At 41.5% G+C, this 14,360-nt stretch overlaps 1 protein-coding gene across 2 annotated transcripts in view; it reads right to left on the bottom strand.

Moving 5' to 3' along the window:
* The window catches only part of CASKIN1 (CASK interacting protein 1), a 156,189-nt gene that overhangs the window by 34,788 nt on the left and 107,041 nt on the right, over positions 1-14,360 (bottom strand). For both annotated transcript variants that reach the window (XM_069734575.1, XM_069734576.1), the window contains exons 3-4: positions 4,013-4,110; positions 3,799-3,944 (exon numbers count right to left, since the gene is read on the bottom strand). In XM_069734575.1, coding sequence (XP_069590676.1) covers positions 3,799-3,944; positions 4,013-4,110 — 244 coding nt within the window. The remainder of the gene's footprint in view (positions 1-3,798; positions 3,945-4,012; positions 4,111-14,360) is intronic.

The following is a 14,360-nucleotide window of genomic DNA, read 5'->3' as shown; positions in this document are numbered from 1 at the left end:
ATTTATGTGTCTGGCTTATTCACTCCTGGTGTATATTTATGTGTCCGGCTTATTCACGGCTGGTGTATATTTATGTGTCTGGCTTATTCACTGCTGGTGTATATTTATGTGTCCGGCTTATTCACTCCTGGTGTATATTTATGTGTCTGGCTTATTCACTGCTGGTGTATATTTATGTGTCCGGCTTATTCACTGCTGGTGTATATTTATGTGTCTGGCTTATTCACTGCTGGTGTATATTTATGTGTCCGGCTTATTCACTCCTGGTGTATATTTATGTGTCTGGCTTATTCACTGCTGGTGTATATTTATGTGTCCGGCTTATTCACTGCTGGTGTATATTTATGTGTCTGGCTTATTCACTGCTGGTGTATATTTATGTGTCCGGCTTATTCACTCCTGGTGTATATTTATGTGTCTGGCTTATTCACTCCTGGTGTATATTTATGTGTCCGGCTTATTCACGGCTGGTGTATATTTATGTGTCTGGCTTATTCACTCCTGATGTATATTTATGTGTCCGGCTTATTCACTGCTGGTGTATATTTATGTGTCTGGCTTATTCACTCCTGATGTATATTTATGTGTCCGGTTTATTCACCTCTGGTGCATATTTATGTGTCCGGCTTATTCACTGCTGGTGCATATTTATGTGTCCGGTTTATTCACTCCTGGTGTATATTTATGTGTCCGTCTTATTCACTCCTGGTGTATATTTATGTGTCTGGCTTATTCACTCCTGGTGTATATTTATGTGTCCGGTTTATTCACTGTTGGTGTATATTTATGTGTCCGGCTTATTCACTGCTGGTGCATATTTATGTGCCCAGCTTATTCCCTGCTGGTGCATATTTATGTGTCCGGCTTATTCACTGCTGGTGTATATTTATGTGTCCGGTTTATTCACTCCTGGTGTATATTTATGTGTACGGCTTATTCACTGCTGGTGTATATTTATGTCTTCGGCTTATTCACTCCTAGTGTATATTTATGTGTCCGGTTTATTCACTGCTGGTGTATATTTATGTGTCCGGTTTATTCACTCCTGGTGTATATTTATGTGTCTGGCTTATTCACTCCTGGTGTATATTTATGTGTCTGGCTTATTCACTCCTGGTGTATATTTATGTGTCCGGTTTATTCACTGTTGGTGTATATTTATGTGTCCGGCTTATTCACTGCTGGTGCATATTTATGTGCCCAGCTTATTCCCTGCTGGTGTATATTTATGTGCCCGTTTTATTCACTGCTGGTGTATATTTATGTGTCCGGTTTACTCACTCCTGGTGTATATTTGTGTGTCCGGCTTATTCATTGATCGTGTATATTTATGTGTCCGGTTTATTCACTGCTGGTGTATATTTATGTGTACGGCTTATTCACTCCTAGTGTATATTTATGTGTCCGGTTTATTCACTGCTGGTGTATATTTATGTGTCCGGTTTATTCAGTCCTGGTGTGTATTTATATGTATGGCTTATTCACTCCTAGTGTATATTTATGTGTCTGGTTTATTCACTCCTGGTGTATATTTATGTGTCCCGCTTATTCACTGCTGGTATATATTTATGTGTCCGGCTTATTCACTGCTGGTGTATATTTATGTGTCCGGTTTATTCACTCCTGGTGTATATTTATGTGTACGGCTTATTCACTGCTGGTGTATATTTATGTCTTCGGCTTATTCACTCCTAGTGTATATTTATGTGTCTGGTTTATTCACTCCTGGTGTATATTTATGTGTATGGCTTATTCACTCCTAGTGTATATTTATGTGTCCGGTTTATTCACTCCTGGTGTATATTTATGTGTCCCGCTTATTCACTGCTGGTATATATTTATGTGTCCGGCTTATTCACTGCTGGTGTATATTTATGTGTCCGGTTTATTCACTCCTGGTGTATATTTATGTGTACGGCTTATTCACTGCTGGTGTATATTTATGTCTTCGGCTTATTCACTCCTAGTGTATATTTATGTGTCCGGTTTATTCACTGCTGGTGTATATTTATGTGTCCGGTTTATTCACTCCTGGTGTATATTTATGTGTCTGGCTTATTCACTCCTGGTGTATATTTATGTGTCCGGATTATTCACTGCTGGTGTATATTTAGGTGTCCGGCTTATTCACTGCTGGTGCATATTTATGTGCCCAGCTTATTCACTGCTGGTGTATATTTATGTGCCCGTTTTATTCACTGCTGGTGTATATTTATGTGTCCGGTTTACTCACTCCTGGTGTATATTTGTGTGTCCGGCTTATTCATTGATCGTGTATATTTATGTGTCCGGTTTATTCACTGCTGGTGTATATTTATGTGTACGGCTTATTCACTCCTAGTGTATATTTATGTGTCTGGTTTATTCACTCCTGGTGTATATTTATGTGTATGGCTTATTCACTCCTAGTGTATATTTATGTGTCCGGTTTATTCACTCCTGGTGTATATTTATGTGTCCCGCTTATTCACTGCTGGTATATATTTATGTGTCCGGCTTATTCACTGCTGGTGTATATTTATGTGTCCGGTTTATTCACTCCTGGTGTATATTTATGTGTACGGCTTATTCACTGCTGGTGTATATTTATGTCTTCGGCTTATTCACTCCTAGTGTATATTTATGTGTCCGGTTTATTCACTGCTGGTGTATATTTATGTGTCCGGTTTATTCACTCCTGGTGTATATTTATGTGTCTGGCTTATTCACTCCTGGTGTATATTTATGTGTCCGGTTTATTCACTGCTGGTGTATATTTATGTGTCCGGCTTATTCACTGCTGGTGCATATTTATGTGCCCAGCTTATTCACTGCTGGTGTATATTTATGTGCCCGTTTTATTCACTGCTGGTGTATATTTATGTGTCCGGTTTACTCACTCCTGGTGTATATTTGTGTGTCCGGCTTATTCATTGATCGTGTATATTTATGTGTCCGGTTTATTCACTGCTGGTGTATATTTATGTGTACGGCTTATTCACTCCTAGTGTATATTTATGTGTCCGGTTTATTCACTGCTGGTGTATATTTATGTGTCCGGTTTATTCAGTCCTGGTGTGTATTTATATGTATGGCTTATTCACTCCTAGTGTATATTTATGTGTCTGGTTTATTCACTTTTGGTGTATATTTATGTGTCCCGCTTATTCACTGCTGGTATATATTTATGTGTCCGGCTTATTCACTGCTGGTGTATATTTATGTGTCCGGTTTATTCACTCCTGGTGTATATTTATGTGTACGGCTTATTCACTGCTGGTGTATATTTATGTCTTCGGCTTATTCACTCCTAGTGTATATTTATGTGTCCGGTTTATTCACTGCTGGTGTATATTTATGTGCCCGGTTTATTCACTCCTAGTGTATATTTATGTGTCCGGTTTATTCACTCCTGGTGTATATTTATTTGTCCCGCTTATTCACTGCTAGTATATATTTATGTGTCTGGCTTATTCACTGCTGGTATATATTTATGTGTCTGGTTTATTCACTGCTGGTGTGTATACACACATATAACCCACAGAAATGTCCAAATTGAGCTTTGGAAATACAATTATAGATTTTATTTAATGACAAGCCTCTGGCAATTTGACAGGACAGGGCCCCAAAATTTCCGTTGGCAGGAAGAAAATTACAATTTTACACTTGTATAAGAGGCTCGTTTAGGTAGGGCATAGTACAATGTCCCATAATTTTTAGGTGAAATTTCACTTATATGTTACAGGCAAAGCAGCTGTAGAGACCGATGACGCGGCCACCCTTCTACCAACACGTAATACCGCACTATAATACACTTACCACATCATAGTGCCCATGCTGAGCCGCCTGGTGCAGTGGGATCTGGCCTTCATCTGACTGGATATTCACCGCAGATCCAGACTTGAGAAGCAGCTTCATAGGTTCTTTTTTTCCCTGCCATGCTGCGTAATGGAGCGGTCGCATCCCTGTATGAAAAACCAATCTTGATCAGCGCCATATTCACTCAGTACATAACACTCACGGTGACTCTCACCTTTGTTATCTTTGATGTCCACCGCGGCCTGTGCTTCCAGGAGCAGAGAGATTAGCTCAGTGTTCCCTATGAGGGCGGCATGGTGCAGAGCGGAGAACCTACAAGACACAACGTGCACACAATTAGATCCAGTGCCCCAAGCCGATAACAAAACCCCTGGACGCATCTTTTCCCATCTATGGATTTTCGATGACTTGTTGGACTCCCCCATTGTGCAGGTTATGGACGGGCTACAGGACAATTCTTTCTTGGCGCATATCATAAGAGCGACCTGCTCAGCTACTGACCTGTAATATAATCTATTACAAGCAGCTTGTGATTTTTATACATTTTCACATTGTATGTTTTTGGCCTCTTATTTAAACCACTTGTGTTTTTATACTTTTTTTATACACACATTCGCGATTTTTTTTTGTTTCTTTTACAAACCTATTTATGCCTTTTCTCTACAAGCATCTTTTTCTGTTTTTAATACACACAGACATTTTTATGTATTTTTTTACGATCTTATTATTCTTCGGGGGATTATGAATGTGTTTTTTTGTGTATCTATTTTACACACTTTTTTTTGTTTTTATGCTATGCTACGCCGATTATCATGCTATTTATACACACCTGTTTTTTTCATACACTACTACTTTGTGTTTTTTTTATAGGCACCCATTTTGATATGCTTTTTATAAGCATCTTCATGTTTTTTATGCACACTTTTTAGTGCTTTTTTATACACGTTTGTGTGTTTTTTTATGCACATCTATTTTTTTTTATAGACACCTATTTGCTTTTTTTATACACATTTATTTTTTATGTTTTTTTTTTATACCCACCTATTTTTTGTGTTTTTTTTTTTTTTAAACACCTATTTTTTTTTATACACATCTGTTTATATTTCTTAGGAATCTGTTTTTAATACACACATGCATTTTTGTTTTTCTTACACAAATCTATTTTTGGCGTGTTCTTTTTTTTTTAAACAAAGTGTTTTTTTTTTTATACACACCTATTTTTATGGGGAGGAGGGGTAATGCATACCCATCGTGCTATTTTATGCATGTCTGTTTATGGTTTTTTTCATACACGCCTATTTTCTATGTTTTTTATTGACACCTTCTATTACCGTATATGCTTTTTGAGATTGTAATATACACATGCATCTTCGTGGGTTTTCTATGCACACCTATTTTTTTGCTGCTTTTTTATACACACACCTATTTTTTATCTTTATTTTTACACTTTTTTTTTTAGGTTTTTTTTTCATACATACGGTACCTATTTTTTGTGGGGTTTTATATAGACATCTACGTAATTTTTAATGCACCCGTTTTTTTGTTTTGTATTTTTTTTATACATGGATGCTTTTTGTGTTTTTAATATACAAATGCATTTTCGTTTTTCTTATACACACCTATTTTTTAGTGGTTTTTATACAAATTTTATAGACTTTTTTTTATACATGTATGCTTTTTGTGTTTTTAATGTACATGTGCATTTTTATGTTTTTTTACACATATGAAAGTTCTTTAAAAAAAACAACAACCTAACATTGCTGCTATCTGCACGCGGTTATCGATAGCTGCAGGGGCTCTCTAGCGCCACTCATGATATGTTACACGCAAATGCAGACCATCACCATAACTTGTAGGGGTCCTTTGTGTAGGGGACCTTTGCGTAGGGGTCCTTTGCGTAGGGGACCTTTGCGTAGGGGACCTTTACATAGCGGACCTTTGCGTAGGGGAACTTTGCGTAGGGGTCCTTTGCGTAGGGGACCTTTGCGTAGGGGTCCTTTGCATAGGGGTCCTTTGCATAGCGGACCTTTGCGTAGGGGTCCTTTGCGTAGGGGACCTTTCTTTGCATAGGGGACCTTCCTTTGCATAAGGGACCTTTGTGTAGGGGTCCTTTACGTAGGGGTCCTTTGCGTAGGAGACATTTGTGTAGGGGACCTTTGCGCAGGGGTCCTTTGCGTAGGGGTCCTTTGCGTAGGGAAGCTTTGTGTATGGGGACAAGTTTCAAATGTGACTGCTGCATCTCCCATAGCTCATGCTCGCCAACTCTCCTGTAACATCTGGGACGCTCCGGAAAAAAAAAGGTGAGACCCCCTGAAAACCCAGAAAGCTTGACCAATCTTTTGGGCTCTGCTGAAGCCTCTTAGAATCCAACGTTCCTGGAAATAACACATTTAGGGGATCTGTGAGTGGGCGTGAAAAGGGGCATGGGTTATAAAAATATTTTCCCAGAGTTGAATTTCTTTTTTTTTTTTTGAAGAATGTCGTACCTATGTAGTGCCTTGAAGGAATGGCATGTCAGGCACTAGTGTAATACTTTATTTTGCCTGTGGGGGAGCTGCAGGGAATTTGAACACTTGCAGCAGAGGAGCCATAGGCATGGCCTGCAAAGAGTACATTCAGGGGGCAGATAGGGGTACGGCCTCATGCTTCAAAATATTCTACCACACATTGAATTTAATAGGCATTATGTAATTCTTTATTTCGCCTGTGGGGGAGCTGTTGGGAAATTGAACACTTGCTGCTGCAAACGCACTGTAAAAACTACAGAATCCCTTTAATTATTCTAAATCAGAATCCTATGCAGATTCTAATTTACCCCTACGCCTGGGGGGCCGAGAGGCAAGAAATGCCCAAGACGGAGAGATAATTAGCCGGCTAGCGTGCCGATGGTTACCGCCGCTACTGCTGTGATGCTGATTAGAACATCACGGTGAATGTTAGTAAATTCTGAGCCGCGGTGGAGTAAAGTTGTACAGGGCAGTGAAGCAGAAAATCAGTATGGAGATTTCCCCTCTGCGCATCCTGCCTGATACTGCAAAGTCGGTGCCAGGCGATGCAGAGCATTGTCGGGGAATTACGCTCCGCTGCCAAAGGGTACAGTGTTTTATGTAACGCAGCCAGGAGCCCCTGCCAACAGCCGTGTCATACCGGTGTACTGTACACGCTGCGTACAGCTTTGCGCAATGGCTGCCTACATCCATGGCATTGCAGAAAAGTGTCACGTCTGACTATACCTACAGGCCTGTTGAAATGGAAAATCCTGCTTATCTTGTCTATTCAGCACCATGCGTCTCATTTTGCTGCAGCGCCTCCGCAGGTGAAATTAAGCATTACAGTAGTTGAGTCCTCCAGAAACAGAGACACTGATTGCATCTGCTCTCAGGTACAGCTACCTGATGGGATATTCCGATATAGCACCCCCCCCCCCCCCCACTCAGAATCTAACAATAGGGTATCTCCACCTGACATTACCCCTTTAAGAATAGTTTAAGGGAGCAGATATACCATTCTGATCTTCACACCAATCTATTTATTACTCATAAAGATACCCCATTAAATCATATATTATACCCCACTCACTACCAAATCAGTATTCATGATTCAGTTGGACCCCCCCCATAATTAATCCTACTGTGGGGGTCCAATTTTTGGGAGAGGCGGTGGTCCAGCAAATAGGACCTTAATTCCATTCAATAGGAGGACTCCAGAGTCCCATTCTTGGGAGCAGTTGGGTCCCAACAGTTGGACTCCGAGTGATCAGCAATGGTTGGACCCCCAGTGGTCAGCAACAGTTGGACCCCCAGTGATCGGTAATTTGAGAAAGACCCTTGGAAGAGCCTAAAGGCTGTAAGGTGTGTCGCTTCGATACATGTGAAAGCCCATTCTCTACGGAGCCCTATAGCAGCTGCCTAGCTTGCCTCTAAGGTAGAGGCAACTTTGCTATGAATGTGGTGGTGGGCTACAGAATGTCACATATCATCGCGGCCCCCCTATTGGTGACCACCCTGATCAGATCACGCTCACCGTCACATTTGAGATCTGAAGAGTTCCTGTTACAACCATCTCAGAAGGAAATCTGTAAATCTGTGGATGGTTTATTATAAGTTATATAAAAAAGAACAAAAATTGATAATATAAAAGTGTTTGCAATAAAGATAAAAGCAAGTGGAATTGCTGCCTGTCAGCACTTGCATATGCTAATCAGGTAATTAGCATTCTGGCAGACGCAAAAGACAGTGAATTATGTGCCACATTCAGAGACGTTCTGCAATTAGCTGGCCAGATGTGCTTGCCTTAATCAAAAGCAGCTCAAGAAGACAGAAGCCACTAGGAGGCGATCTCACGAAACGCCAGAAATCCATATGTTGTGATAATCCTGCACTGCAGTCACTCCACGAGCAAGTCAGACAGTCTGTGATACTAAAGAGCAAGGATAATGCTGGAAATAACCCAGGATCAGTAATGTCATGTGTGTGCACAGTGACTGCACCAGCAGAATAGTGAGCGCAGCTCTGGGGTATAATACAGGATGTAACTCAGGATCAGTGATGTAATGTATGTACACTGTGACTGCACCAGCAGAATAGTGAGTGCAGCTCTGGAGTATAATACAGGATGTAACTCAGTAATGTAATGTATGTACACAGTGACTGCACCAGCAGAATAGTGAGTGCAGCTCTGGGGTATAATACATTACATTACTGATCCTGAGTTACATCCTGTATGTGCACAGTGACTGCACCAGCAGAATAGTGAGCGCAGCTCTGGGGTATAATACAGGATGTAACTCAGGATCAGTGATGTAATGTATGTACACAGTGACTGCACCAGCAGAATAGTGAGTGCAGCTCTGGAGTATAATACAGGATGTAACTCAGTAATGTAATGTATGTACACAGTGACTGCACCAGCAGAATAGTGAGTGCAGCTCTGGGGTATAATACATTACATTACTGATCCTGAGTTACATCCTGTATGTGCACAGTGACTGCACCAGCAGAATAGTGAGCGCAGCTCTGGGGTATAATACAGGATGTAACTCAGGATCAGTAATGTAATGTATGTACACAGTGACTGCACCAGCAGAATAGTGAGTGCAGCTCTGGAGTATACAGGATGTAACTCAGGATCAGTAATGTATGTACACAGTGACTGCACCAGCAGAATAGTGAGCGCAGCTCTGGGGTATAATACAGGATGTAACTCAGGATCAGTAATGTAATGTATGTACACAGTGACTGCACCAGCAGAATAGTGAGTGCAGCTCTGGGGTATAATACAGGATGTAACTCAGGATCAGTAATGTAATGTATGTGCACAGTGACTGCACCAGCAGAATAGTGAGTGCAGCTCTGGGGTATAATACAGGATGTAACTCAGGATCAGTGATGTAATGTATGTACACAGTGACTGCACCAGCAGAATAGTGAGTGCAGCTCTGGAGTATAATACAGGATGTAACTCAGGATCAGTAATGTATGTACACAGTGACTGCACCAGCAGAATAGTGAGTGCAGCTCTGGGGTATAATACAGGATGTAACTCAGGTTCAGTAATGTAATGTATGTACACAGTGACTGCACCAGCAGAATAGTGAGTGCAGCTCTGGAGTATACAGGATGTAACTCAGGATCAGTAATGTATGTACACAGTGACTGCACCAGCAGAATAGTGAGTGCAGCTCTGGAGTATAATGCAGGATGTAACTCAGGATCAGTAATGTAATGTATGTACACAGTGACTGCACCAGCAGAATAGTGAGTGCAGCTCTGGAGCATAATACAGGATGTAACTCAGGATCAGTAATTTAATGTATGTACACAGTGACTGCACCAGCAGAATAGTGAGTGCAGCTCTGGGGCATAATACAGGATGTAACTCAGGATCAGTAATTTAATGTATGTACACAGTGACTGCACCAGCAGAATAGTGAGTGCAGCTCTGGGGTATAATACAGGATGTAACTCAGGATCAGTAATGTAATGTATGTACACAGTGACTGCACCAGCAGAATAGTGAGTGCAGCTCTGGAGTATAATGCAGGATGTAACTCAGGATCAGTAATGTATGTACACAGTGACTGCACCAGCAGAATAGTGAGTGCAGCTCTGGAGTATAATACAGGATGTTACTCAGGATCAGTAATGTAATGTATGCACCCATTGACTGCACCAGCAGAATAGTGAGTGCAGCTCTGGAGTATAATGCAGGATGTAACTCAGGATCAGTAATGTAATGTATGTACACAGTGACTGCACCCGCAGAATAGTGAGTGCAGCTCTGGAGTATAATACAGGAGGTAACACAGGATCAGTAATGTAATGTATGTACACAGTGACTGCACCAGCAGAATAGTGAGTGCAGCTCTGGAGTATAATGCAGGATGTAACTCAGGATCAGTAATGTAATGTATGTACACAGTGACTGCACCCGCAGAATAGTGAGTGCAGCTCTGGAGTATAATACAGGAGGTAACACAGGATCAGTAATGTAATGTATGTACACAGTGACTGCACCAGCAGAATAGTGAGTGCAGCTCTGGAGTATAATGCAGGATGTAACTCAGGATCAGTAATGTAATGTATGTGCACAGTGACTGCACCAGCAGAATAGTGAGTGCAGCTCTGGGGTATAATACAGGATGTAACTTAGGATCAGTAATGTAATGTATGCACACAGTGACTGCACCAGCAGAATAGTGAGTGCAGCTCTGGAGTATAATGCAGGATGTAACTCAGGATCAGTAATGTAATGTATGTACACAGTGACTGCACCAGCAGAATAGTGAGTGCAGCTCAGGAGTATAATACAGGAGGTAACTCAGGATCAGTAATGTAATGTATGTACACTGTGACTGCACCAGCAGAATAGTGAGTGCAGCTCTGGAGTATAATAGAGGAGGTAACTCAGGATCAGTATTGTAATGTATGTACACTGTGACTGCACCAGCAGAATAGTGAGTGCAGCTCTGGAGTATAATAGAGGAGGTAACTCAGGATCAGTAATGTAATGTATGCACACAGTGACTGCACCAGCAGAATAGTGAGTGCAGCTCTGGAGTATAATGCAGGATGTAACTCAGGATCAGTAATGTAATGTATGTACACAGTGACTGCACCAGCAGAATAGTGAGTGCAGCTCTGGGGTATAATACAGGATGTAACTCAGGATCAGTAATGTAATGTATGTACACAGTGACTGCACCGGCAGAATAGTGAGTGCAGCTCTGGGGTATAATACAGGATGTAACTCAAGATCAGTAATGTAATGTATGTACACAGTGACTGCACCAGCAGAATAGTGAGTGCAGCTCTGGGGCATAATACAGGATGTAACTCAGGATCAGTAATGTAATGTATGTACACAGTGACTGCACCAGCAGAATAGTGAGTGCAGCTCTGGGGTATAATACAGGATGTAACTCAGGATCAGTAATGTAATGTATGTACACAGTGACTACACCAGCAGAATAGTGAGTGCAGCTCTGGAGTATAATACAGGATGTTACTCAGGATCAGTAATGTAATGTATGCACACAGTGACTGCACCAGCAGAATAGTGAGTGCAGCTCTGGAGTATAATGCAGGATGTAACTCAGTATCAGTAATGTAATGTATGTACACAGTGACTGCACCAGCAGAATAGTCAGTGCAGCTCTGGAGTATAATAGAGGAGGTAACTCAGGATCAGTATTGTAATGTATGTACACTGTGACTGCACCAGCAGAATAGTGAGTGCAGCTCTGCAGTATAATAGAGGAGGTAACTCAGGATCAGTATTGTAATATATGTACACTGTGACTGCACCAGCAGAATAGTGAGTGCAGCTCTGGAGTATAATACAGGAGGTAACACAGGATCAGTAATGTAATGTATGTACACAGTGACTGCACCAGCAGAATAGTGAGTGCAGCTCTGGAGTATAATGCAGGATGTAACTCAGGATCAGTAATGTAATGTATGTACACAGTGACTGCACCCGCAGAATAGTGAGTGCAGCTCTGGAGTATAATACAGGAGGTAACACAGGATCAGTAATGTAATGTATGTACACAGTGACTGCACCAGCAGAATAGTGAGTGCAGCTCTGGAGTATAATGCAGGATGTAACTCAGGATCAGTAATGTAATGTATGTGCACAGTGACTGCACCAGCAGAATAGTGAGTGCAGCTCTGGGGTATAATACAGGATGTAACTTAGGATCAGTAATGTAATGTATGCACACAGTGACTGCACCAGCAGAATAGTGAGTGCAGCTCTGGAGTATAATGCAGGATGTAACTCAGGATCAGTAATGTAATGTATGTACACAGTGACTGCACCAGCAGAATAGTGAGTGCAGCTCAGGAGTATAATACAGGAGGTAACTCAGGATCAGTAATGTAATGTATGTACACTGTGACTGCACCAGCAGAATAGTGAGTGCAGCTCTGGAGTATAATAGAGGAGGTAACTCAGGATCAGTATTGTAATGTATGTACACTGTGACTGCACCAGCAGAATAGTGAGTGCAGCTCTGGAGTATAATAGAGGAGGTAACTCAGGATCAGTAATGTAATGTATGCACACAGTGACTGCACCAGCAGAATAGTGAGTGCAGCTCTGGAGTATAATGCAGGATGTAACTCAGGATCAGTAATGTAATGTATGTACACAGTGACTGCACCAGCAGAATAGTGAGTGCAGCTCTGGGGTATAATACAGGATGTAACTCAGGATCAGTAATGTAATGTATGTACACAGTGACTGCACCGGCAGAATAGTGAGTGCAGCTCTGGGGTATAATACAGGATGTAACTCAAGATCAGTAATGTAATGTATGTACACAGTGACTGCACCAGCAGAATAGTGAGTGCAGCTCTGGGGCATAATACAGGATGTAACTCAGGATCAGTAATGTAATGTATGTACACAGTGACTGCACCAGCAGAATAGTGAGTGCAGCTCTGGGGTATAATACAGGATGTAACTCAGGATCAGTAATGTAATGTATGTACACAGTGACTACACCAGCAGAATAGTGAGTGCAGCTCTGGAGTATAATACAGGATGTTACTCAGGATCAGTAATGTAATGTATGCACACAGTGACTGCACCAGCAGAATAGTGAGTGCAGCTCTGGAGTATAATGCAGGATGTAACTCAGTATCAGTAATGTAATGTATGTACACAGTGACTGCACCAGCAGAATAGTGAGTGCAGCTCTGGGGTATAATACAGGATGTAACTCAGGATCAGTAATGTAATGTATGTACACAGTGACTGCACCAGCAGAATAGTGAGTGCAGCTCTGGAGTATAATGCAGGATGTAACTCAGGATCAGTAATGTATGTACACAGTGACTGCACCAGCAGAATAGTGAGTGCAGCTCTGGAGTATAATACAGGATGTTACTCAGGATCAGTAATGTAATGTATGCACCCATTGACTGCACCAGCAGAATAGTGAGTGCAGCTCTGGAGTATAATGCAGGATGTAACTCAGGATCAGTAATGTAATGTATGTACACAGTGACTGCACCAGCAGAATAGTGAGTGCAGCTCAGGAGTATAATACAGGAGGTAACTCAGGATCAGTAATGTAATGTATGTACACTGTGACTGCACCAGCAGAATAGTGAGTGCAGCTCTGGAGTATAATAGAGGAGGTAACTCAGGATCAGTATTGTAATGTATGTACACTGTGACTGCACCAGCAGAATAGTGAGTGCAGCTCTGGAGTATAATAGAGGAGGTAACTCAGGATCAGTAATGTAATGTATGCACACAGTGACTGCACCAGCAGAATAGTGAGTGCAGCTCTGGAGTATAATGCAGGATGTAACTCAGGATCAGTAATGTAATGTATGTACACAGTGACTGCACCAGCAGAATAGTGAGTGCAGCTCTGGGGTATAATACAGGATGTAACTCAGGATCAGTAATGTAATGTATGTACACAGTGACTGCACCGGCAGAATAGTGAGTGCAGCTCTGGGGTATAATACAGGATGTAACTCAAGATCAGTAATGTAATGTATGTACACAGTGACTGCACCAGCAGAATAGTGAGTGCAGCTCTGGGGCATAATACAGGATGTAACTCAGGATCAGTAATGTAATGTATGTACACAGTGACTGCACCAGCAGAATAGTGAGTGCAGCTCTGGGGTATAATACAGGATGTAACTCAGGATCAGTAATGTAATGTATGTACACAGTGACTACACCAGCAGAATAGTGAGTGCAGCTCTGGAGTATAATGCAGGATGTAACTCAGGATCAGTAATGTAATGTATGTACACAGTGACTGCACCAGCAGAATAGTGAGTGCAGCTCTGGGGCATAATACAGGATGTAACTCAGGATCAGTAATTTAATGTATGTACACAGTGACTGCACCAGCAGAATAGTGAGTGCAGCTCTGGGGCATAATACAGGATGTAACTCAGGATCAGTAATTTAATGTATGTACACAGTGACTGCACCAGCAGAATAGTGAGTGCAGCTCTGGGGTATAATACAGGATGTAACTCAGGATCAGTAATGTAATGTATGTACACAGTGACTGCACCAGCAGAATA

This window comes from Ranitomeya imitator, chromosome 7 (genome assembly GCF_032444005.1).
Source record: "Ranitomeya imitator isolate aRanImi1 chromosome 7, aRanImi1.pri, whole genome shotgun sequence".
Taxonomy (NCBI): Eukaryota; Metazoa; Chordata; class Amphibia; order Anura; family Dendrobatidae; genus Ranitomeya; species Ranitomeya imitator.
This window is presented reverse-complemented; position numbering and strand designations above follow the sequence as displayed.